The sequence below is a fragment of the Centroberyx gerrardi genome, chromosome 4 (assembly GCF_048128805.1).
Source record: "Centroberyx gerrardi isolate f3 chromosome 4, fCenGer3.hap1.cur.20231027, whole genome shotgun sequence".
In the NCBI taxonomy this organism is placed as follows: Eukaryota; Metazoa; Chordata; class Actinopteri; order Beryciformes; family Berycidae; genus Centroberyx; species Centroberyx gerrardi.
The window spans coordinates 20,564,480-20,590,937 of record NC_136000.1 but is presented as its reverse complement, the minus strand read 5'-3'; the positions used below and the strand labels follow the sequence as shown (position 1 = coordinate 20,590,937).

Here is a 26,458-nt window from a genome sequence, read left to right as displayed (position 1 = left end):
CCAGCACTGATTGTAGCACTGGACCTTGACAACCAGCGCGAAGATGGCCGTGCCAGAAAGGGATTTTGACACTGCGTTACTAACAGCGTCTGATGGACATCGGCTCCTTGGCAGCAACAGCAGATGAGAGGATTTTGAGAGGTGATGAGTGGGGGTAGTGAAGCACTGACTGTCTGACTGCCTCACTGGCTGACTAAGATTGGGCTATAAATTTAATTAGCTCCAGATCTGGGCAAATATGTGATCAAATATGGTTCCAAATATTTAAACTCATTGAGATTTTTTCTTGGTTTACTTTGTCAAACACTTTAATAGACTCAAAAGTCAACTTGTGAAATCAGGGTCCAAAACTGACATCTGGCAAACAGGCTCTTGATTGGCTGCCTGTTCCGCTGGCTCTACACAAAGTAGCATCTTAACTTCTGCAAACCTGTCCTCCTGTTTCTCCACTGCTTGGGTGGTTAACTAGCCTGGCATTAATTGAAACCTAACATTATTCCCATGTGGTGAAACATGGCAGGTGTGAGGCCACCAAAAAGAAAAAAATAAGACAAAAAAGATGTGTGAGCAAGTTTTAAAGTAAAACTCTAAATCCCTCTCGTTTCACAGAGTGCCTAATTATGTACATAAAATAGCATTGAAAACAGAGAGGGTGACACATTTCTATGGAAAATGCATGCAAATTATTTTGGCCAGTATTATTCTTGGCAGGTAGTCCAGATACATTTTATTAGCGTACCAGCCCTTGGCAGGTGAGACAAAAAGTTTATTTCAGACACTGACACTGCATTTTAAGTTCATGAGCAATCAGTCTGCAACAGTCTGAGACATTAGCAGTCTCCACCCGCATCCAGCACTAGCAACATTTCTTGACACATTACACAGAAATATATAACTGAGTTTGCATTGCCCTGGTTAAGCATAATGTGTTAGAAGCATGACTTTTTGGGTACTTACTAGCATCATTACCCATAAAAAGTCAGACATCGCTGCCAGCTGCACATGAACTCATACGGAGCTCTGCATGCTACAAAATGAAAATGTCCCACAAAAAAATGCTTTAAGAATTCAAAATATATTAAATTATTGTTTGTCCAGTTCCAATTAGTCAAATGGGGAATGTAGATGACTGTACTTGTCTAGGAGCCTCATGAGAGCCTGGCTATATCTATTTACTGGGTCCTTTTAAGTTAATGATTCTATGTGTACAAGTGTTGAATTAATAATGCATATTTCTGTGATGTTTCCTGAGACAGCACAACATAATGCTAGTAAAATGTGATGTTATCACACTCCCAATTGTCTGCTCTGTGTTTTCATTTGGTCCAATTAAGGAGTTTTTGTAGTGCCACTATCTGTGAAACCAAATGAAATATGCTGATAGAAAGAAGCTCACAGGAGCTGTAGAGCTTAGTTCTGATTGCAGCTATCACAGCTAACTGTTCAATAATATATTTAGAGAAAAATCATACCTTGAAAGCAGAATAGTACTTAATTTAACAATGTGTGTCTTATTCATCTGGCCTAGGACAGTTCAATCAATATGCAAACATTAAAATTTGTCTCCCAAAGCTAAAACAACCCAGACTCATCTGTCATCAACAGATGCAACCTGAAACTGTTCCATTCATAATTAAATTGAAAGAAAACATTGACTGATCTCTACTTGAACTTTTAAAATCACATGAGGTTTATTTCATAATTGATAATTGCGCTATTCACTCTTACTATAAATCAGTAATAGGATAAAGACTGAGCCTTGTTTCCGTTGAAACTCTAATAGCTTGGACAAATAACTGTGGAAGTGATGCTGTTTCTTAAAACGTGGGTGGGTATTTCTATGGAAACATCCACTAGTTGTTTGCATGCAGCAGTGCTAGGGAGCGATGGGCGGGAGAGAATGGAGGGATCTTCTGTTAAGAAAACTGATTTCATTGTCATTCCCACATATCTCCTATAATGATGCCTCTAGCTACTTGGATTGTTTTAATTTCCACAGCTCTGAACTAGAAAATGTGAAACCTTTCAACATGGGAAGCTCATATCTTTATGGCTGAAAAACAGTGGAGAAGCACTCTGTCGATGCTACTCTGAGAACGGCGAAGATAAGCGCTGTGTGTGATGTCTGTTCAAAAAGATTGTGAGCTTTAATAATGAGCTTCAACCCGTTTAAAGGAAGGGTCATTAGGCAAAGGATGTGTTGTTTCAGATCAGTCTCCACACTGCTCACTGTGACCCGGGTCAGGACCGGGTCAGACCAGGGTCACTGGTGCAGCCCTCTAATGCCTGGCTAATGAGGGACGCTGGCTTTGTTTTCCAGCCAGGGGTCCTAACAGCTTACACATCAATGAGCCCACCGCCTCCGCTTTTCCAAACACACTCGCACACAAATGCACAAAAGCAACCTCACAGAAACTTTTGTGTCATACATGTGAAAATGTGACCGAACAGAAATGCACAGTGACACTAAAGGCAAGCAACACAGACACACGTGAGCACACCGACATGCACACACACACACATACATAAATTTGGGTCAAAAGAATGGGTATGTGAGCACTGGAGCATGTGAGTGGGTCTTATGCATGAATGTTTATCTATACGGGCTTGGAGGTTTAATGATTTGTGTTACCTGGGTATCTTTTCTGTAGCATGGGTGTAAACTGTGTGTACTCATCAACAGTTAAAATTTTTGGTGTAAGACATACAAACAGGATTGTATATTTTTCCTCATCATGATATCGAGGTTGCCATACCTGCATCATGTGCATGTCTGTTCTGTGCATACTTGTGCATCCCTGTCTTCTCCTGTTTGTGTATGTGTTTGGTCAGTCTCTTCTCTGTGCTCTCTGTGTGTCTGTATAGGTGTTTTCAATGACTTTCTGCACTGTGCGTTCCCGTGTGCCGGTCAGGCAGAAAGATCATTTCCTGCTGGATGACAGATCTGTGTGTATTAATCACAGTCATCAGTGGATGGACGAGTAAACACAGTGTGTGGCTGTACAGCTGTTTACCTACTGGCACTTTTTATCGATTTAATGACAGATTTGCAGATTACAGTACAAAATATGGAGGCCGAGCAATTCAGTAATAAATGGACTTTTGGACATGTGCGTGTGTGTGTGTGTGTGTGCGTGTGAGTACACCTGTGTCTTAATGTGTGCATTAGCAAAAGCAAGAGAGATTATGAACAGAACCCATGGTAATTTGTTTGTCTGACCTTAAGCAAGCAGACTCACCTCAGTTATGTGGTGGGTTCTGTGGAGAGTGGTTTAAAAGATGGATAATAATCAGGAAGAAAATATTTCATACCATGGGTCTGCTCCATCCCATAGTCGTATTGTCACATGGCTGTGGTCAGTGGGCTCTTGATATGCATACAAAGCAGTGTTCACTTTCCTGACTTAACGGCAGTTTATTCTATCTCTGTTTACCAGTGTCAAATCTGCTCATATTTTGGTCTCAATCATGGCATTTAAATCCCAAGCTCTACTTTGCCTCCTTCCCACTGTAACCAATGTGACTATGGATCCCACAGAAGCTAATGTTGCTAGTTGATTGTCCATGAAACTGTGGAGGTGAACATGCTAAAAAATGTTGTATCAAAGCCAAAAAAAAAAATGCATGAGTTGGTGTTCTAAAGATAGATTTAAAGTCACCCTGAATCTTTTTCTCCCCCTCACTCCCATACATGCGACTACCAGACCCATTCACAACAAAATCTACACATTCATGCACCTACACATACAACTGACTTGCACTGTGTGCACACACATACACACAGACATGCCTGGATAACTGATTTTCTCTATACCTCCCCAAAATGCACACACACACACTTCTCCCATGACCATACATCTCCAAGTAACAGTGTCCATTACTTATTCCAGCAATAACTAACACAAGAGAGCAAACAGGGTAACCATCGGCATTCAATTAGGGCCTTAATGAACTTGGCCCACCATGGATTCATTTCTCAGCCAGAAAAGCAATCTGCACATCAGCCACAAGCATTACTGCAGCCTCCCTGGCCCTGCACAGCATCACAGGGGAACACTCAACCCTCCCTGCCTGCCTGTGGTGACTACAGTACAGCAGGTGACAAATGGACCAGTGGGATATTTTAATTTGGGGGCCTATAAGCAATAAAAGCCTCCTCTTAAATGTTTAAATGAGAAGTGAGTGAGAGAATGAAGTGTTGCAGAGTCTGGACACCGGTGTAAGTAACATGCTTGCTCTTTTGGCTCTGTGTGCGTGTGTGCAAATGCATACTATATCTACACACGTGCTCCAGTGTGAGTGAGTGGTATGCGAGCATGGGAACCTAACCTTGGTGCAGGGACCGGTATGTAAAAGAGAAGGGGCAGTGTACCCAGCTGGTGTGTGTATGTACAGCTGGCAAATAGCCAGAGGACAAACATAGTTACACTTGTGCCTCATCAGCCAACACCGCCAGATTTATTTGCATTTCACTACCTGCACCATAGTTACACAGCTGACTCCATGAAAGGAAAATTACATTTCTCAGCGTGTATCTAATGTATGCCCTGATAACTCAAGCCAGCCTCGCCTCTCAGCTGGAATGTAAATGTGCATGGTGGCTCTTGTTTACATATTCCTTTTGCTGTTTGCAGCAAAGTGGCATAGTGATTAGGGAGACTATCCTTTGGCTGGAAGGCCTGCTGGGCTCAAGCCCCCATTACAGCAAGCAGCCACCCTGCTGAAGTGTCCTTGAACAAGACACTAAGCAAGTAAAAAGTAAAAGTAAAATAAAAGACACATTTCTCCTTCAAGGGACTACAGCAACCAGTAATGTAATAACTGCCAGAGAATGTAATAACTTGTCAAAATGTAATAAGATGTCCCTCTGAGTTGAAAATGTAATTTAAACCGTTAATGCAGTAAATTGACGGATAATGTAATAAAATCTCCCTTGTACGGTACTGAGTGCCAGTTTCATGTTGTGCAAAAAACAAATGGGTTGGATATAAGTTGACACACTGATGTGTTACATCCTGGTGGTTGTTTGAGAATTGTGTTTTAGTGTTTGCATCAGATAAACTGTTTGTATAGGTGATGATCAGATCACTGTTGGATAACATGTGAAAGAAAAAAAAACAAAAATCCCAAATCAAATTCCCATTTGAGTCTTGCAACCTGAACATGCTCTCTCTTGACTTTGCGCTGATTCTTACCAGTTATTACATTATTAGTCAATATTATTACATTATAGGAAAAAAAAAAAAAAAGTTACAGCCCAGTAATAACTGCCAGATAATGTAATAAGTTATTACATTATTGGGGGGGAAAGGTTATTACAATATCGGTCAGGCGATTTTATTACATTATCCGCCAATTTAGTACAATCGCCGTTTTTATTACATTTTCAACTCACTTAGAGGAACATTTTATTACGTTTTGACAAGTTATTACATTATCCAGCAGTTATTACATTATTGGTTGCTACAGGGATCAACAGAGTATTACCAGAAAGTGAGGTTCCACCACATATGTAGACAGGTTGTGCTGCTGACAATCCTAAATGATTTTAGTTGTCAATAATAGCTCATGATGTTCAACATGCGTAATGTGGAGGGGGGTTCTTCTCACCTGCAGTCTGGGGGCGGGTCCTGGCGCTGCGTTGAGGACCTCTGCTGCCACTGCAGGCCCCGCCGCCTCGGCCTGGTCCAGCAGGCACAGCTGGTGTGTGATGCTGGCCATCTCCTCCTGCAGCCGCTCAGTGTGGACGGTGATCTCTGCAATCTTCTCAGCGGCGGAGGCTGTCAGGAAGGCCTCTTTAAGGTCCACCAGGTGGAGGGTCCTCTTCTCCTCTAGACGCACCAATCTGTGGAGCTCATCAAACTGGCTGTTCACGTAGGCCTCCAGCTCCTCTGTGGACATCTAGGCCATGTAGATGAGGAGGCGAGAGAGAGAGTGAGAGAGAGAGAGAGAGAGAGAGAGAGAGAGAGAGACAGTGAAGTGGGTGAATTTTAGAGAAGCATGTCCACAAGTGACCAAGATGGAAAGATGTATTAAGCTGTCATTCCAAATGAACTTGAATGAGCTACTTTAGTGTGGGCATGAATCATTGAGATATAATCGTATAACACAGAAGCAGGGACAGACATGGAGCCCATAAACGAGGAAGTAAAAATAGAGATGAAAGGACAGTAAAAAGAGCGGAGGAGATATGAAGTGAACATCCAGAAGTGAAAGAGACAGACAGGAAGAATGGAGACAAGATAGAAATGCACATAGGATGACCAAAGTATAGGGGCCATGGCTAAAAGTCATTTCTGTCTTTGTGTTTTTGAATGTCATTTTTATAAGGCCGTTGGTCTCTGTCATGCTGAAGCTAACTGATAGCATGAAGCAGTTCTGGAGGCAATCTCCATGTGTCCCATCTGTAGATAGAGACCTCAGAGGCTCCTTCTACCACAGCAAGCCATCTGTTTGGCTTTCAAGGCAATTGAACTGCTCACTGAGATTCTTTTTTAATCCATTTCCCTGTTCCCCAACGAGGCTCTCTTTAGCTACGACTCATTACTATAAAACACCTCAATGAGCAGACAGCCCCCTACAATCCTTCCCACTGAGACGGCTCCACCTCGAACACAGATGCCGTCATGAGGTAAACCACCCCAAGGTCCCTTATCATGATCTCCGCTCCAGAATATGTTCTCATCGCTTCAATTTACCTCAGCTGCTCAGTCTCGCCTCTTCCCTTAAGCTGAACTTCACTCTCTTCCTTTCCGTCTATTTCTTCTTGTTGCCCCTCAGCTTCCCTCTCTCCAGTGAAGCAAGGAATCATCAGTCTGCACCGAGGTTGGCAGAGCCGGGACCCTCAGGGGCCGAAGTCTTATCATGTATTTGGCATTTCTGCACAAGCAATCAGATTCTCCAAATTGCCCATTAAACCAACCGAGAGAAGTAACATTTTTAATTTACTTTCTTTGTATAAGTGAAGAAAAACATGCCCATCACTCATTTGGAATGAGAGAGACGGAAAGTTAGTTAACAATTAATTGGAAAGCAAAGAGTCGTCGTGTCCCAATTTTCCCTCTTCGCTCCACCAAAATCAATGGCCTGAATACCTATCTGCCAGATGAGGAACCATAGGCCATAACTACTTTGAATTAGCAAGCTATTCCATTTCCTGTCCATATACACTCCAGTGAATTTTATCTGCAAATTTTGAAGTTCAGAGAGGATACAGAAGTATTTTCAAAAACTGGTCTATGGAGGTTTTTGCACTTAAACACACAGAGCAATAGGAGGGAGTGCTACAATAAATCCTAGTAAATTGCAAAGGTGGCCTGATTAAATCTTCCAGAGGCTTATCATTAGGAACGTGAGCACTCAAAAATACATTTAGAGATGACAAGGCAGTTATTACTTCATGTTACGCTGGGACTGGAATTTAATGCTTAAGTTGTTGCTCGTGTTTTGACGTGTTTGATACCTTGCTGTGGGCTTGCTCGGATTTAGGTGTCATGAACACTGGAACACTAGCAACAACCTCAATATCTAGATCCAATTCCACTGCAAATCTAAATAATCACTGCTTGATCCTTCAAAATATTAATTTCTAAGGGCTGTGACTCCTGGCTTCTGCTAGGAGTTTTCATTCATCGACAATCGGTATGTTCAAAAATGCTGGCAAAACATAAGTGTTGTAATATAACAGTATCTTACCAACATACCATAACACCTACACTTTGTGAATATAGATTAGATTATATAGATTTTTACATTATATTCATGAACTCGTGAGTTAGCAGTAGTTAGTAAACCGGTTCCAAATTCCAAACTAGCTCTAGCATTCACTCATGATAATGAATACTGATGAAAACCTTGATTGTAGTCATTTCCTTTAGCTACCTAGTCAGTCTACAACCAAAGTATTCAGTGCATATAAAAATTTGACCAAATACCATAAACCAAGTTTAATTAAACTTTACATTTCTAATTGAGAAAGAAGTCATTTCATAATTAAAAGAAAATAATATACTGACCCCTTGTACGTAACATCCATTTTAAAACTATGAATACAAATATCAATAATCTATGAAAAACAAAAGCTATGTCACACAATGTGCGTTTTTTTTTTTTCATTTTGGGTCACATTTCCCAACACAAAACAGTTTCAGGAAATGGAATAGCTAGCCTATAGAAAGCAGTTCCCATCATTCATAGTCTATTGTTGCCCAAGAGCAATGCCTTGACAGGAATAGGAGGGCGAGAACCGCAACATAAAGCCTTCCTCTGTCTTTAGTATCTTATCTGTCATCAATCTGGCAGCCTGACACATTCTCTCACCACCTCTCCCATTCTCCAGGACCTCCACAGAGCCCCCTGCCCTCTCACTCAGTCCCCATGGCCTCAGTGGCAGATGGGGGCCATGATCCCGGATCAGCGCTCCTGTGTTTGTGGAGCAGGAGCCCTCTGCCCTTGGACCCTTTACTCAGCGCCAGAGTTTCTCCGAGCATCTGCCCTGCTAGCGAGGAGGGAGGCACCCATGCGTGCTAATCTTCATTTACATGGCTGCAAGCTGAGGCCTCCAATTGGGGCCCCGGGAGAAACAGAGGCACAGTGCTTACAAGGGCAGGGAGTTGGAGAAGGCAGAGAGAGAGGGGGGCAAAGATAGGACATTCGGCTAGCAGATTAGGAATGCTGACTTCTTTTTAAAACACACTTTGTATTATTTCTCTTATCTGAAACACTCAGTAATGACAGCGGTGCAAGCAAGTGAATGACTGAAATGCCATAAAATGTCAGTTAGACTGTACAATCTAAATTGCAGTTGGCACGCCTGTCTAAATGTTCATTTTAATAAGGACATGCCAACTTGAGTTACACAGTACCTCTACTTCATTATCTTTTGTATTTGAGAGGTATGGGTAGAGAGACGTAAGGAGGGTAGGTTGAAATTCTGACTGAGCAAAAAGAGTGAATTAAAGCACTGCTACAGAAAGAAGAGAAAGCTGTGATCTGTGGTTTACTAAAAATAGCAAACTCCTGAAGACATTGCGCTAACTTTTCACATGACTGCGATGTTGCAAGACATTCAAATGGAATTAACTTCACACACGATGTGTTATTTGTGACTGGCTACGCAAAAGGTTGTGCATTTCATTAGTGTTGACGAAAAAAAGCGTAACGAGAACCAAAACCCTTGGCACTGAAAATAGATCAGTGTGAGAAAAACAGCAAAAAACAGCATGCTGCATTACATTAACAAGCGATCAGGACACACTAAAAAAGAAAACAGAGAAAACAGCTCCCGACAAATATCTGAGTGACCCGAGCTTTTAAACTTAACTTTCCTTAAATGTTCTCATCACCCCAAACAGAGCCTGGACTGCTGCTCAGTCAGTGGTAGTGGCTCTGTTTTGTGTGATGTTTTTTTAAAAAGGCCTAAAAAGCATTAATAGAACATTAGGAGTAAATGGATTTGAACTGTCTGTCCTTGCCCTTGGCTATAGTGGCCCTGTTCCAAATGAACACTACTCTCTCTCTCTTTTATCTCTTCCAGAAATTAGATTCTCCAATTTAGCCTCTTACACAACACAGCAATAGCCTACATATTATAATGCATGTTATTTTTCAAAACACTCGTGTTTCAATAGTAATAGACAGTGAGAAGTGAGAGAAGTCAAAAAAGGGAGAGGAAGCATGACAGAGAAGGTCTTTGGTTTTATAATGAGAGTTTCAATGCCCTGTGCATTTTTCCTGCTTGTGACTGAAGAAATGTCAGCCAAGTAACTTTCTGAGGAATGATACATAGGGTAATTCAATTAAAATGGTGTGACAGGAGAAAGGAAAGGGAATGAAAGATTGAAAGAGCAACGGGAGAGGAGAGGAAGAAAAAAAAAGAAGAGGAAGAGGAAGAGGGGGAGGAAGAAGAAAGGGACGAGGTGGAGAAGGACGAGGAAGAACAGGATGAATAAGCCTAACAGCAGCAGCCAAGTCTTTTCATGCCTTCCCTGTCTGTTCCTTAGCCTGGGCTCGCTAAGACAGCTTTAATGCGTATGCTGCTCTTGTAGATTTTATGAGGCAGAGAAAACGGATGGAGCCGGTGCATGCGCGCATATATTTTGGCGTTTGTCTGTGCGACTGGGTTGATGTCGCCGTCCTCTCCGGATATCGGACTCGTCTCTCTGTAGCTGCAGCGAGCAGCACCGCAGGCTGCGCGGCGACACTATGCACAGCAGAAAGTGAGTAAATAAAACATGAGTGTGAGGCAAATATGCTGACTACCTGCTGTCCTAGTCTGAAGCCACAACATGCATCACACACTGTCTCCAGCTCTCTGACTATCAAGCCTGGGCAACACTGGCTGAATGATAGGCAGCTATCTGAGACCCCTCATGCTACACTATACCCCTCTGGTGCCCCATTAATATGTATGGAGCCTTATCACTGTTTTTATGTATTATATTCCATTTCCCTGTGGAGAACGGAGATATGAGCTCAGGGAGATTAAAATCCCCATACCTGAGGCAAAGTACATAATTAAACAGGCTAGATTTAATAAGTAAACACCAGCTAGGGGTTAAACCTTTTCATCCAACTCACCACACACACACACACACACACACACACACACACACACACACACACACACACACACACACACACACACACACACACACACACACACACACACACACACACACCTCTTCCTTCCAAAACTCCTTTAGGACTAAGCTACAATTTAAACTCCTCAAACTTCTCTGTCACTCTCTCTCTCTCTCTCCCTCTCTCTCTCACACACACACACACTCTTTCCTTGCCAGAAGCAGTCACTCTGATGGTTACCAGTCATGCATAATAAGAATCGCTGACATTTGAGAGTGCAGAGAGGACACACCGACAAATCCACATAATGGTCTCTAACACACTGCCCGGTGAGTGAAGAGGAAAGTGGTTTTCGCTGAACACACTACACCTCTCCAGTGGAATGGCAAGGGACAAAATGTCCAAGAAGTCCTTGGGGCAGCATTGATATTTCAGTATGATAATGGACATGAGCCGGGGTGGGGCGCTGGCTGCCAATAAAGGTATTACCTCTCACAGGCCATTCAAATTAACCTTCTGCATTATGCCACTGTGCCACAGGTCACATCTCTGTAGGTTTTGAGCAATGCTCCCATGTCCCAGTGCTCTTAGGTAGGCGCAGACACAGTTATATAACCAGAGAGGAAGGCAGAGCGGGGCTGCAGGGGTGGCTGAGAGAGCAGGTGCAGCTGCTGTAGATGGTAAATAGATGAGACCTAGCTGCTTATCCCTGACCCTGCTACTCACTGTTACATTCTCACACAACACACATCACAGTCTGTGGTCAGGTTTTATTTTCAGTGACAGAACATGCCCCTACTAAGCCATTTGTAATGGACTTACAGCCAATGTTTTCAAGGTCGACCTGTCATGAAAACTCAGCTTGAACATTTTTCGGTGTGTTTGAATTCAAGAGCAAGATGATTTTGCGGGAGATGCACTGAGCCCCAGGCAGTAACCTGAAGGTTAGAGAAATAAGCTTGTGACCCAAAGGTCACAAGGTAAAATCCCTTGACTGACTGACTGGGACAATCTGGGAGCAGGAAAAGAATGTGTGCCACTTTCCTCTCCTTCAGTTACTACCACTAAATGTGCTCTTGCACAAGGCACAACTGCTCCAGCGCAACTACTCAATTGCCATCAGTGCAAGACTGTGATCATACTCGGCAACCTCCCTGGTGTATGTGTGTGCGCACTCGCATGTGTGTGTAATACACCTAATCCACCCTCCAAGTCCTTCATTGCTACGAATACAACCACATTTTGTCAACTTACCTAGTTAAATAAGGTTTAAAAAAGAAAGTAACTAGAAGGAAATCATGATTCTTTAGTATTCCTTTCTAATTTATACATTCTGATGCTTAAATCACAGTGTCACTTTGAAAATGCAACCTCTGACTCTGTGCAGAAGTGCTGAGTCAAAAGAGTGACACCAACTGAAGCCTGGAATGAAATGACTCGGTAATCACACAACGATGCCATCACTCCTAAGCTTCAAGTGGAATTATATCTTTGCAGAAACCCAGTAGGCAAGCTCCGTGAATGGGGCAGAATGAATGAATATGGATTGAAATAATTGGCTCTCATGTTTACTACCCAATGCCTTTATGACATAATCTCTTTCTAATCCCTCTTTATCTCATTCCAGACTGCTGTGTCTCCACCGCTGCAGTGTCTATACTACTGCAGTGCTTATTGCTGTACCCACTGAATTAGAAATGAGTACTGGCTTATTTTTTCTGTTCTGTTATGGCTCTCTATAGCTTGAAACTAGGTTCAATTCTTTTTGCTGCAATGACTCTCTGTTTTAAAAACTCTCAATTTGAATTATTTTGGTGCTATGAAACCATGGCAGCAAACCTGAAAGTAGTATTCACTTCTGTATTTATTGAAGTTAGACTCCTTTTGCAGCTGTTACTCTGTACTAGTGCCTCCATACCCATAAAACTTCTTAAAGACACACTGAAATGGAAATTTTTGCCCTTTTAGCTCAGTCTAACTATCATACCATACACCTACTTGAGAATTTATGTAAAAAAAAATGAATACTTGTATACATTGTCTGAATATGTGACGTTAACATGAGATAGCCTAAACATAATCAATGCAGAATATGTAGGATAAACAAAAAACATAAACTAGGCAACATTACACATTAAACATAAAATTAAGTTATACTACTTTAGCAATTTGTATGCTTACTGCCACCTGATTGTATGAGCAACATTAACCTTAACTTTCCTAAGTTCCTAAATGGATCAAGTTCACAAAGATGGCAGTCTCCTCTCTACATAATTTGCTCTCCCCACCTTTACAACTAAACCCTAGGTTTGCTGTACTTGTTCCTCTTTGTCTCAACTGGCGAGAGTGAAAGTTGACATTTGGAGACTGCCAAGGCAAACCTTTTTTTTTTTTTTACAAGCTTTATGCGGCCATTTTTAGGATGCTTTAGGAAAATGCTCCATTCGCTTTGGGCCTCAGTGTTCTGTGTCCAGGAGGCTGGACTCACCTCAGGATTGGTCCACTTGGTCTTGATCTTCTCAGCCATCTGCTGTGTGCAGCCCAGCAGGTCATAGCCCTCCCTGCTCTACGAGTGGAGCAGAGAAAAGGATGTTTTATTTGTGTACGAATAAGGAATCACTGAATCTTATATGATATTATATGTTATGATATATGATATGATATGATATATGATATGAAACCCAGTTTTAAGACCACCATACTAGACTACCTAGTTAACTTACCTTTTACTTACTAGTTTATATACAAAGTATGACATGTTCAATGCAATGAACAGCAAACAGAGCATCATGTAAAGATCACAACGTTTGCAGCAGGGAGTCATAACACTACTCTAGGATATATAGGATCCTTTCACATGGATACATTCAAACACAAAGCCCGATTCCAGTGTCCACAAGCAGGCTAAATGCTAGAGTAGGCCTAGTGTAAATAATGTGGCCTAGGGTGGTGTGGTTTGACCCCCTTTTTCTCTTGTCGATCTATATGTAGCCATGATGCGAGAGTAGGTCAGTGAAGTGTCCTGATCTATTTTTTCAGATGTATAGCCACAGGGCTTGGACCAAGCCTTGCAGAGGACGACGCACTGGTTCTATAAATTACAGTCATCGTGCCATGTGGGTCATTACTACTGTAGCTAAATACATCACCTACAGTTTACAAATACAATTTTCAGGTGCTGCACTAGCTAACATTTTCTGATCCAGTTTACTTTTATGTTCACAAACAGGCTTTTTGGTTTCCCAGCCTCTTCAAACAGGCTGCTGTTGATGAAGTCAAACATGGATACAGAAGCGACAGTGCAGACTGACTAGACCCTTGACTGTTCAAAATATTAATCCAAAATTAAAACCTGAATGCTGATCTTATCTCACCCCTGCTAATTGGCGCTCTGTGCAATGACACAGCCCTAATGTGTTCACCGGTGTGCTGATAATATCCGACTCTAAATGCGACAATAATCGTGACAAAGTCCCATGCTCTGCTGAGCCGAGCCCATGGTGATGACGGTGTTATTCTCCTATCCCGAGCAACATTAGCCCAGCTTACTGTACCAACTGCAATGCTGCACTGAGTGGCTGGTGACTCATTGGACCCACATTAAAAACGCCTGAAGCAAAAAGCCATCTGGGGAATGGAGAAACGGTGAAGCCATAATTGGCACAAAGCCAAACGGACATTGGAATATGTTCATCATCATGTTTGATTCCCGCTCCATGGAAATTATTCAGGTAGCCAGATAATTAAGTGTATTTTTTAATGACGTCATTTGGGTGATCATGACATATTGTTATGTTTTAAACATTACACAGAACTCTCAGAGCCCTGGTGATGAATAATTGATGAGTTGACTTACAGATTACCGGGCCTACAGCTATTGGCATACTGCTAAATACTGCATTACAAATGCAAACCAGATAGGTGGTGTTCTGAATACATTATGCTATACATTACAGTGCTGTAGGTACGGTGGAGCATGCTATTATGATTATGTACAGTAGAGGGCATACAGTGAATCATACAGTACCACTCATCTCTATATAAACCTGTCATCTCCTCAGAGTGCGACTCACCTTCTGCCAGAGATAGGCTTCGTGCAGAGTGATGATCTCATGCTCACGGTGATTGCCCTGCACGGCACACAGCACACAGATGATCTTCTCGTCTGGTTTACAGTAGAGGGAGCCTTCCTGTCCGTGCTCCTTGCAGCGCAGCCTCTCCACCGTCACAGTGTCCCTCTTCCCAGGCTCCGCAGCAGCCTCTGCGCCCTCGGCCCCGGCACCCGGTTCAGCCTCCAGCGGCAGACCGTTCTGCGCTTCCCCTTCTACTCTCTCCCCGGCGCCGCCCTCCTCGCCTGCCTCAACCCTCGCCGCTCCGAGAGCTATGTTTCCCTCATCTAAATCCTTCACACCCATTCCTCTCTCCGCTCCGGCCCCGAGCCCGGCCTCAGCTCCAGCCTCGGCCCCAGAGTCTCTGTCCCCTTGTGTCGCCTCATGGTTATAAGGCGATAGCGGGTGATGTGTGCTGCTGGCGTGTCTGTCGGCGTGGGCGGGGCAGAAGGCAAAGCTGCAGGTGTGGCACACTTGTGTCGCTGGCTGGGCCTCGTCCGGCTCACATGCATCACATGACCCGTCCATCTGTGGCAGCTCCTCCTGTTTCTGCCCCATCGTTCCTTCCCAGGGTTCCCCCTGGTTGCTCATGGTAGCTGATAATAATTCTGGGGATCAGAGCAGTAAAGCCCTATAGGAGACACATAGAGGGGAGGACAGGTTATAAATAGATGTGACCTTGGGCACGTCATTTTCACAGCTGCACAGGAGAAAGTTTATATGGTGACTGCTATCATAGATACCAAGATCCTCAGGACTTATCCCGCCGGACTACAGCTTTGAAACTCCTGCAATAGATGATTTATAGATGGAGTCAAAGGAAAACAACATTCAGCGCAATGCTCCATCATACTATCCAATAACGCTTTGCACCGCATGCCGCAAGGGCAATAAACAGGAAGAGCCCATCTGCAGTCGCTGGACTGTCTTTGTGTGCAAACATACGCACCTTGTTTACTGACTCACAAGAACAAACTGCTGAGTGTGTATGCCTACCCCCAGCATGACCAGACACACACGCTTTTGTTTTCCCTTTAGCTCCGCCTCCCTGACAGGCCTTGACCTTTTAACTTGCTCGTTTTAGTCTTTTTTCTCCTCTCCCTCCTTTCAGTTCTCTCTGTGGGAGTGAAGCAGAAGAATGGAGAGCTAGAGCTAGAGAGCTAGAGAGCTAGAGACCACGCTGCAAGCCTGGCTCACCGAACACACACAGCAATCTCTGTTTCTTTTCTCTCTCTTTCTCGCTCTCTCGTTCTCCTTGGAGCCTTCCTCTCCTGAGCTCTGTTTGTGTATTCTTTCCCTCTGCTGACAAACAACCGGCAGAAAAAAAGTGCTTTAATGCAGAGAAAACTCCCCCTTCCCTTCTTTCACCAGCCCTTCTCTGCTATCTCTCCTTCTCTGACTCACACACACACACACACACACTGCTCTCTCACACAAAGACACACACACACACAGCCACAAACAGACATTCACTCTTACCCTGTGGGGCTTACCAGTGTGCAACTCACTCCAGTGTGTGCTTGCTGGTTTGTATACGACTCAGTCTCTCCTTTTCTCTCCCTCTATATTCTCTCTGTCTCTGCGGGCTGCTTGTGAGATAATGCAGACAGTCAGTTTAGCCGTTAGCTTGCAGGCTAGCTAGCACTTCCTTAGCACAGCCGGCTGCTTTTTGTTCCTCTTATCTACTTCAACTTAACAGCAGAAGACGAGCTCCAGCTACGATCCGACAGCATTCACTTCCTTGTTTTCATCAGCTGCCCGTGTTTTTTGTTTTTTTCCCTACTTCCTGCTTCTCTCTCCAGTGAGAGCGGGAGATACACACGGAGGTTGGAGAGAGAAAAGTCGTTTGATAACAACAAAGACGCACATACAGGAGCTGAAACCGCGGACGTAACGTAAGGGAAAGTGAAAGTGTTCGCACCATTGCAAGTGATGTTAATAAACCCACTTCCCGCGCGTATAACACTAAAACCTCATTATAACACGACACATCTTTCTGTTTCTGTTGTCAGACAACTGCGCAACCATAACAATAACATGTGACTTGGTTCAGGTCAGGAAACTCGTACTAGTCAGGACAGGAACATTACTGCAAAGAATATCAGCATACAACAGAACATAATGCAAAGACTATACAAATTATATGGTCAGGAATTAGCCTATAAAACGACAAAACAATAACAAGTCAACTTGCACCCAATAACCTGTATCAAATCATATCAAGCATTTCATCCAACAAATGAAGCTACGGAGCCCCTAAAGTCCCGAAAGGTGATTTTTTTTTTTATCTTGTGCGCACAAGATAAAAAAAAAAAATCACCTTTCGGGATTTTAGGGGCTCCATATGAAGCTCAGTGTGCTTCATATATAATACAAGAACAAAATGCAAGTGGGAAAAGTTAGAAGAAAGAAGATAATACAATATATAGGTAATAAAGAAAAATAAATAGGAACATAACAGTAATAATTAAAATAATAATTAAAAGAAAACTCCCTTCTTGTCACCTTTGTGTAGCCAGTTTTGAAAATGCTAGTGTTTATATGCGATTTTTCTGCACTGCACATACACACAACTCTGTAAAAATTGCATGGGGAAATAAGAAACTGAGATGAAACTTAACTGGTCCCTGTGGGGGAATTGACCAACGTAAGCAAAAGCAATATGCTTACATCACAAAATGCAACCAGCTAGTTAGCCAGTGAGCATTTAAAGTAGTTTAAGACAGTGGGTTTTAATGGTCATGCATTTATTTATTTCTCCAAAATAACAACAAAATATGTGACAGAGGACAAGAGAAAGATGGTATTAAAGATATTGTCAGAATACAGGAAAAGTTTTAACAGCTTTAGTTGGAAAAGGCAGAAAATGTGAATTTTAACGCAGAAATTAATGAAGAGTCTCGTCTGCTTTCCCCTCCATTTCTATCCATTAGCCACCGCTGACAGACAATGGAACAGGATTAGAGAGCCGGAGAAAGGGAGAGACGAGCAAAAACAAACTGCTCTCTGTGGAGAGACCTAAAGAGGCTATTGAGCCCGGCTTCACATAAGCAGCATTTGGCAAGTGATTGTCGACTGTCACTGTGACTCTACGGCACACCATAAATAACTGAAAGAGTCTAAGCTGAAATAACACCCAAATAGGCCTCTTTTACATGCACCGGATATGGGTGATGAAGCTTTTTGCCAACGTTTTTGAGATGTTTGAGGAAACAACTGTAAAGGCGTCGGAAAAAAGGAGCGCTCAATATGCTGTCATAAAAACATTGCCACCAGAAAAGATTCATGGCTAGACTATAAACAGCAAGGACAGAGCAATGAAAACAAGTTTCACAGACAGAGTAAAACTTGCCTTTGCATTAAGGCTTGCTTAAGCCGGACAGATTTTACACTTGAAATTGAAAATGTGTTTGCAGAGGAGCATCGTAACAGATGTACACCTAGATTCTGAGAGATTAGAGTTGTACTCGGTGTTGAGAGCATAGATCGAGGGCCAGAAACATCACAGCAGTATCACATTTGATCACATATCTTAAACTATTGAGCCACATTCCTTTGAAATAGATGGTGTGTCGGGTCAGTGGGAGGTGAGCTGTCACCTGAGACTAAAACTGATTTATTCTGAAATCCCTCCTTCTCCAATCTAACCCCGCTGCAGCAAACCCTGATAAAGAGTAAAAAATATTCTTCGGTTTTCATCATCATCTTGTATGCTGCACACAATTTGAGAACAATTATAAGGATCGGTGACTTGCAATTAATTACAATAAGCACTCAATAGAAATATAATATGTGGGAACTTAGCAAGCCTTTCTATCCAAGGGTGGTATTACAGAAACAACATGTTACATGTACTGGGAAGAAAATGTGATTACCTAAAATATAGAGTATTCCTGAGGCTGTGTTTATACAGAAACAGAAAAGCCAGTCCATGGGAGCTGGCAACACAAAGAATATGCAGCTCTTAGAAATACCAGCCAATAGTGAAGGGGGAAGTTTTGGCAGACAAGCAGGGCAGACAGAAAACACTTACCTAATGCCTCAGCTTTAACATTGTTTTACTGGCATGAGGTCAGTCGCCAGTCTAGGGCAGAGACAAATGTCTTTCAGTGCAACAACACCAATCTGTCTCAGGAGAACTACACCGCTTCTTGGGGTGAGCTAGCAAGCCTCTCTCCCCCCCCCCATCTTGTCTTATTTCACCCTGTCTCCCAGCTCCTCTTTTGCCCTCTGGATCATTCTCTGGATGCTCTTTTCCACAACTCCCTGCACCTGTCATAGCATCGCTGTGAATCGTAAAGCAGAATCAATATGCTGCTTTGTGAGGCTGTCTGTGGACTGGTGCTGCTGTGCTTGCTTTGTAGCAAGTTTGCTTGGTGTGTCTCGGTGTGTGTGTGTGTGTGTGTGTGTGTGTGTGTGTGTGTGTGTAGAGCAGGGGAGGAGAAGGACAGCTGTCAGGGCTGATCAGAGGCAGTGAGCAGAGCGGTACAGGTGAGGGAGGAAGAAACAAGCAGAATGGGTGCTGGGAGAGGAAGAACAAAGAGAAGGAGAGGAGTATTTCCCAGAATCTCATCATCTGAGGGTAAGATCAAGATCTCACAATATTCTCCTAAGAGTGTGTATATATATACACCCACAGCACATTCAGGGCTTCAACCTCAGAAGTAAAGCTACAATACACACTTGCACTCCTCTCATATGCCCAGCAAAATATAATTTTTTATTGTTTTTGGTGGCATCTGTATTGAATTGAACAACATACAGAGAAGTAAACTTAAAATCTAACAGTAAAATTCATTCATTAATTCATTTATTCATTCATTTTCCCAACCTGCTTATTCCTATCCAGGGTCACAGGGGGCTGGAGCCTATCCCAGCATGCATTGGGCAGACGGCAGGGAAACACCCTGGACAGGCTGTACAGTATTTCCAGATTTCATAAAGGACTGCCTCTTGATATTATACAGTCTATATTCAACAATGACAGCCAAATGTGCTGTGTTGACATGGTAAAAATACAACATGTCAGGCAACCGCAGTGGAAAACAGAACAGGTGTTTTGGTAGTTTACATTTGTCAGTGATCTAAATCCGTCTATTTGGCTGTTATTTTGCTGAGCGCCGAGCAGAGTACAAAAGTGTTCCTATTTCTGCATTCCCCCCCCCCCCGCGTCCAACCTAGCCCCATAGTGTTTATGTCTTAGAACCAAAGTAATCCGTTTTTACATGGTAACTGCAGCTTCTATTTCATATTCAATCAAATGGACTGTGTATCATATATAAATAAATAGGTCCAGAATGCATAATCACTTGTATCGCAAACAACACCAACTCATTATTGTTGTCTACTGCCAAAGGGATATCTGGGCTAATCTCTCTCTCTTTCTCTCTCTTTCTCTCTCTCTCTCTCTCTCTCTCTCTCTCTCTCCCTCTCTCTCACTGTCTCTTGCTATCCCTCGTTCTCTCAGCAGGAGAGAAAACAGAAAAAACATTATGAAAACCGACTACCCGAGTTAGCGAGAGTGGAGGGAGGCTGAGGAGAGTGCCACTTCACATAATGGTGGTGGTGTGGTGAATTTGAGGTTGGATTTGAAGATTTTCAAGTGTGTGTTTACGAGTGTGTGTGTGTCTCTTTTGTGTGTGTGTGTGTGTGTGTGTGTGTGTGTGTGTGTGTGTGTGTGTGTTTTCATATTCCTATCCTTGTGAGAACCAGAGATTTAGACCTTTAGAGTGAGGATATTTTTGCAAAGTGAGGTCATTTTGGCTGGTCCTTGCATCTCCAAGGAGCCAGTTAAAGGTATGATTTGGGTCTAGGAATAAGACTAGAATTAGGATTAGGTTTCGGTTAGGGTTTAGGATTTAGGGTGTGAATGCAACCAATGGAATGTCCTTATAAGGATAGAAGTACAAAGGTGTGTGTATGCGGCGTGAGCAATACAGCCCCCCACAGACGATGGAAACAAATCACTCATAATCTTCTATTATACCTCTCTAAGGCTATTATATGAGTCAGAGAAACTCTTTACGGCCTTCTCCTCTACTCCCTAGAAACACAGAATCGATATCCAGCCGCAGGGCAGCAGCTTTCCATCAATAAGTCATTGAATCAATCATCCCATGAGCGTCCTGCCTCATGTCTGTTTTCATAAGCCCAAGGTCTACCCTGGATTAGATTGCTGGAAGCAGATAGAACAGAATAGACAGTCAGAGTAAATCAGTGGGAGAAAGTTTACCAGAACAAAACTATTGAATCATGACTCTTAAATGTATAAATATTGTATATGAATCATCTTAAATTGATTCATTATGACAACTTTTTTTCCTTAATGTTCTCAAATTTTATTATAGGTAACTCCAGCGATTCTTTATTCCGTTATCAAAATCATCAATTGACTACATGAAATATGAAAAGAGCAAGCAGACACATTCTTTTCTAGAATTTCCTTTCTTTCACACAAAATACTCTTATTTTTTTCACACTTGTCTTCACATATGACCTGAGGAACAATCTGTCTCTCAAGATATTTTCCAGGCGACAAAGGATGGAAAATCTTGGCTATAGTAGGCTTTCCTTAGACATTCAAACATGATCTCATATGGCCATGAAGATGGACAGAGCGGCCAAACACACAAACCGGACACATTGATAAATGTACCAATAGCTTCACCATCATCGCCTCGGCCTATGTTCCCTCATCGTCCCACTCCCTTGCCCTGTTTGATCCAAACACGGCTCTTATCAGCCTCCTACACACGCTCCGTCCCCACGGTAACCGTCTTACACCACTAGTCTGAGGGCAGCGGTGTGCAACCGGCAGTTTCCTGTGGGATTCACGGCCCGCTTTTGCTCACGGCTGCAGAACTAGTGTGTCAGGGGATGACGGCAACAAAGTTATTCAGAATCAAACATCCAACTCAGCTAATATGATGACTTTGGATTCTCACCCCACAATGTGCTTGTCTTTGACTTTTCTGATCAGTGTCTGAAAGGAATTAAGCTTTTAGACTCTGGCTGCGGGCCTGTATCCCTAAAACAAACTGGAATCTGTTAATGTTTCTCACATCAGTAGTCCTTTCCATCCAGTGTTTATACATGGATAAGATTTTCAGGCAATATTGATAGACACATTTGATTCCATATCCCCAACCAAGCTGATTGAATTGTTGCCCATCCTCATTGTTTCAATTTCAAGTTCAAAGTTTCACATGCATCTTTGTGTATTCTTCGTATCTTTTTTGAGGTGCAGATGTCTGTTTGGATTTTTTTTTTAGTTCATAGATATACAGTGGAAAGCCAGGCAGCGATGTAGCAATGGTTGGGAGGGGGAGAGAGAGCCAGGAGCAGACCAGCCAGTCAACAAGGCACACTTGCACCTGATTAACCTCTCCCTTATATCTGTGTGTGAAAGACACTGGGAGAGAAGCCTATGGACTGGAGGCAGGAACACACACTTCCTGCATCTGCATGCCTGGAAAGGCGATCTGCGAATAGACTGTTGTTCTTATCCCTGGAAGGAGACGTCCTTTAACCTATAAAGACTGTTGGACTTATGCCAAAAAGGAAGATTTTTGGTACTAGTACCAGTGGTGGGGATTTTGTGTTGTTGTGTTTCACCTTGGTTTATCCCACATTGACTGAACTTGTCACATTTACAGAGTTTTTTTATTCTCTATTTCAAGAAAATGCTAAACCCCTGCCCTGATCCTGTCAAGATCAGTTGAATATAGATTGTATGCATTGTTGTCTCTGTCTCCTCTGCAAGAAAAATAGAGTGAGTCAAACACAATGGAAGATTTGTCTGAGGCTGTCATGTCTTGACATAACTTGTAACACTGGAGGTGCCCATTTTCCTGCTGTATCTGCGCTTCATCTATGGTAAACAAGTCTGTGCCTGCTACTAAGCCTTGCTCTGTCACACAGCAGAGAACCAACCACTCAGATCTTTAGATCAAGAGCATACACAACTTTGAAACTGAGGGCAAGTTTGTGCAAAGTATTAAGATGTGAGATGTAAACTGATGCTCTCATTAGATGTAGTTTGTATGTACACTACCAGTCAAAAGTTTGGACACACCACATTTTTCTTTACTTTTACTATTTTCTACATTTTAGAATAATAGTAAAGACATCAAAACTATGAAATAACACAAATGGAATTATGCAGTGACCAAAAAAGTGTTCAACAAATCAAAATTATCTTATATTTTAGATTCTTTAAAGTAGCCGCCCTTTGCCTTGATGGAAAGGCAAAGGCTTTGGGAAGAAATTCATACATAGGCATCAACTTCACTGTTTATATTTGTCTAAGAAACAGATGTCAAGCATTTAAGCATAAGCCTTTAGATCAAAATGTCTTTAAGATAATGAAAAACATAGTACATTCAATCAGGTGTGTCCAACTTTTAACTGGTAGTGTAAGTATACGCACACAAACACATTCATATACCACTGAGCCTAACAGTTTCTCAGGGTGCATATTAGGAGACAGACTCAAAGCAGTCACGCATGCTTGGCCACAGCTGGACCGCTATCAGCTATGACATCATCACTGAGGACACAGAGCAGATCATTGGCTCTTTGTAACAATGACATTCAGTGTTTCCCTCTGTGGCCCCTCTCCGCAGGCCCCTAAACGTGGGCGCTGAGTCACAATGCTCCTCTGTGCCGCCTGACGTATGGCATCCTGGCACCGCCGCGGCCCTGGGAGGCTCCCAGGATGAACACCCGTGCCAAAAGCCTTCAGACCCGGGCCCTACCGAATTTCCCGGCTGGCGTCCTCTGAGGCTCACGCTTGATTGTCTGAGATTCAGCTTACAAAAATGCTGAAAGAGAACGAGCTCTAAGGTGTGTGCGTGTGTGTGCGTAGAGAGACAGGAAAAAGAAAGAGATACCACTGAATAGTTAAAAAAAAAACGCTGAAATATGCCAACTGGGCTATAAATACTGTAAATGGCTGCCAAACCAATCAGTCTTTGACCATTTTGAGTACGCTGGCGACGATTTAAGGGTCTCTTCCACTCGTGATGTGGAAATGAAATAGCAAGCACACTCCCTAAAGACACCTGACAGCCGCTCTTTGAAGCGAAGCCTTTTCTCACCGCAACCTCTCATCATCGTTTCATGTTGAAGCTAACCTTCCACCTCAGTCCATTTCCGTGCTCTGATCAGAGTCTAGCATTGACCCCAAGGTAACGCCACACCTGCCAGTCAAAAGGCAGCAAGCATAAACCTTATTCCTTTCCCTGAGAGAGGAAACGGGGGGTGGGGGGTGGGGGTGGGGGGGGGGGGGGGGATGGGAGAAAGATGGGGGGAGCGAGGCTGCATTTGGCACAATCGCTGAGGTAATTACAGATTTGAAGGTGAAAAAGATTCACACAATGTTCGCTCAAACAATTCTGCCCGAGGCCAACTAAATGGAGGAGAGGCCTTTTGTGTGCGTTGCTATGCTGATGTGATTGATGGGGCGGTGAGAAAAAGAGAGCGAGAGAATGAGAGAGAGAGAGAGAGAGAGAAAGAGCAAGAGAGAGAGAGAGAGAGAGAGACAGAAAGGGATGATAGAAAGAGAGAGGAAGGAGAGAGTAGGTTAGAGGAGGGTGGGAGCAGAGAATAGTTTAGCGAGAGGGTGGGGTAATGTGGAAGGAAGAGAAAAAAAAACAGTGAGTGAAAGGATGAAGATTGAATTTCGTCTTTGCCGAGGAGAACACTGCCTGCAAGTAAACAAAAGGATGAAAGGATGACCTGCCGCTGTTCTCTGATTGACGGTTGGACAGCCCCCCCCCCCCCCCCCCCCCCCCCCCATCTTCCTCATCGCACCCACTCCTTCTAACTCACTCTCCTGCTGCAAGTCTCCCTTCGTCAGTGTCCAATATCAACTCTTAAAACAATTATTGAACTGCCAGAGGGTGGACATAATGCAGAGTCAGCAAACAAAAGTGGAAGACTACCTGTCACAGAGACAGGAGAGGGGTGAAGAGAAGGGTACGGGATGAGAAGACAGAGGGAGGGGAGGAGAAAGAAAGGATGAATCATTATAAAAATGGAAATTTAATGAAAGTTAAGCCTCTTATTGATTTGGCTGACACTGCGGCTGTGTGTGTGTGTGTGTGTGTGCGTGTGTGTGTGTGTGTGTGTGTGTTTGTGTGGTCTTTAACTATTGCCCACTGTCTTTGAGGGAATACAATACTACTCACAGCAAAAGCAGATTATGAGATTAAGTGATGCGCTTGTGGGAAATAAAAAAAAAAAATGGTACATGAATACATAAGTAAAATGACTCTGGGAATCATTCCTAATTGAACTTGTGTGGTGTGTGTTTGTGTATGTGTGTGTGTGTGTGTCGGAGGGGCATGTGTGTGTATGTATGTGTTGTGTTGTTTTGATATGGATTTCTGCATAATATGCTGAGTCTCAGGATGTGGCATGGTATAAGAGGGGCAGCGGGGTTACTATGACTTTGTAATGGCTTTACTGAGAGCAGGAAAATTAATCGCTAAATCAGTAGATAGCCTGTTGGATTGATAATCGGCTCTGGGTGGGAAATAACCTGCAGAGCATCACAATGACTTTGCTTTTATCTCCTCTGCCTACAGAGTCGCCTCCCCCGCTCAAGATTGTCTAGCAAAGACACCACACAATCCCATGGGATTAAATCGTTTTTACATGGAACATGTGTAGCATCACAGTGGAAGGATTTGTAAACCATGGCATTCAGTATATGAAACGGGGCTTTGATGTCAAATATTGCAGGGCCGACTCTATCTGCCTCCTTTGCTCCTTTCCTATGTTCCTATCTCTCTTTTCCCCTCTCTTGTTCCTTATATGTGTTTAGAAATAGGATCATGCGTGTTGAAAATAGGAGTACTCAACAACACTCAACATATGGCAGCAGATGTGTGGCAATGTGTGAGAGGGACTTAGGGGGGATGGGAAAGAGAAAGAGAGGCAGATAGGGGCAGAGAGAGAGAAAGAGAGAGAGATGAAGTAAGAGAGAGACAGAGAGAGAGAGAGAGGATGGTGGAATAGTATGGAGAGTAGGAAAGAGAGAGACAGAGAGTGGGAGATTAAGAGAGAGACAGAGGGAAAGAGAGAGAGAGAGAGAGACAGGAGAAGAGAGGAGGAAGAAAGATGAGAGAGGGAGAGAGAGGAGGGCTGAGAAATGGAGAGGAGTTTAGAGGCTCTCTAACACTTTGCACTCCCAGCACAGCAGATGCCACATTCTGTCTGGCACAGTGATCTGTGGGCCTGCTCTATTTATACCCTCACTGTGTCACTTCAGGGCCAGCGCAACACTCACACACACACACACACACACACACACACACACATACACACACACATGCACACACACACATGCACACACACACATCAGGCTTGTGCAGCTCTCATGCAATGACTGAAATGAAGCAGGTACAGAGAAATTGATGGAAAACAGTGTAAGGGCATAATGAAAATACAAACACACAGGGATCAGAGACAAAAAAAATGTAAACAGCATATATATATAAGAATGAATCTCATATGTCTATAGCGGTGGTGTGTTGTAGTGTTGGAATTTCAAAGTTCAAGATGACAAAATTCTCAGAAGACGCAAATTTTCCTTTTCATTAATGCCTGGCTGGCTTTAGCTGGCACTCTGCTCATGAGAAAGAGCAGAGTGAACAAACACTGGTCTGATTAAGCAGGGGGAGGGATGGAGCCTTTTGGAGCGCCCCGGCTACTGAGAATAACAGCCGCGGGTTACATCAGCTTTCCACCTTAACAACGACTAA

The 26,458-nt window shown here is 43.1% G+C and overlaps 1 protein-coding gene across 4 annotated transcripts in view; it reads right to left on the bottom strand.

Annotated features, from left to right (window-relative positions):
- Window positions 1–26,458, bottom strand: part of trim44 (tripartite motif containing 44) — a 57,018-nt gene that overhangs the window by 22,967 nt on the left and 7,593 nt on the right. For 2 of the 4 annotated variants that reach the window (XM_071895122.2, XM_071895124.2), the window contains exons 1-4: window positions 16,184–16,463; window positions 14,655–15,321; window positions 13,070–13,147; window positions 5,611–5,901 (exon numbers count right to left, since the gene is read on the bottom strand). In XM_071895122.2, the coding sequence (XP_071751223.1) occupies window positions 5,611–5,901; window positions 13,070–13,147; window positions 14,655–15,281 (996 nt within the window). In that variant the 5' untranslated portion in view covers window positions 15,282–15,321; window positions 16,184–16,463. Of the gene's footprint in view, window positions 1–5,610; window positions 5,902–13,069; window positions 13,148–14,654; window positions 15,322–16,169; window positions 16,464–26,458 lie in introns of those variants that run through there. The other 2 variants (XM_071895123.2, XM_078283126.1) reach the window with 2 other exon arrangements.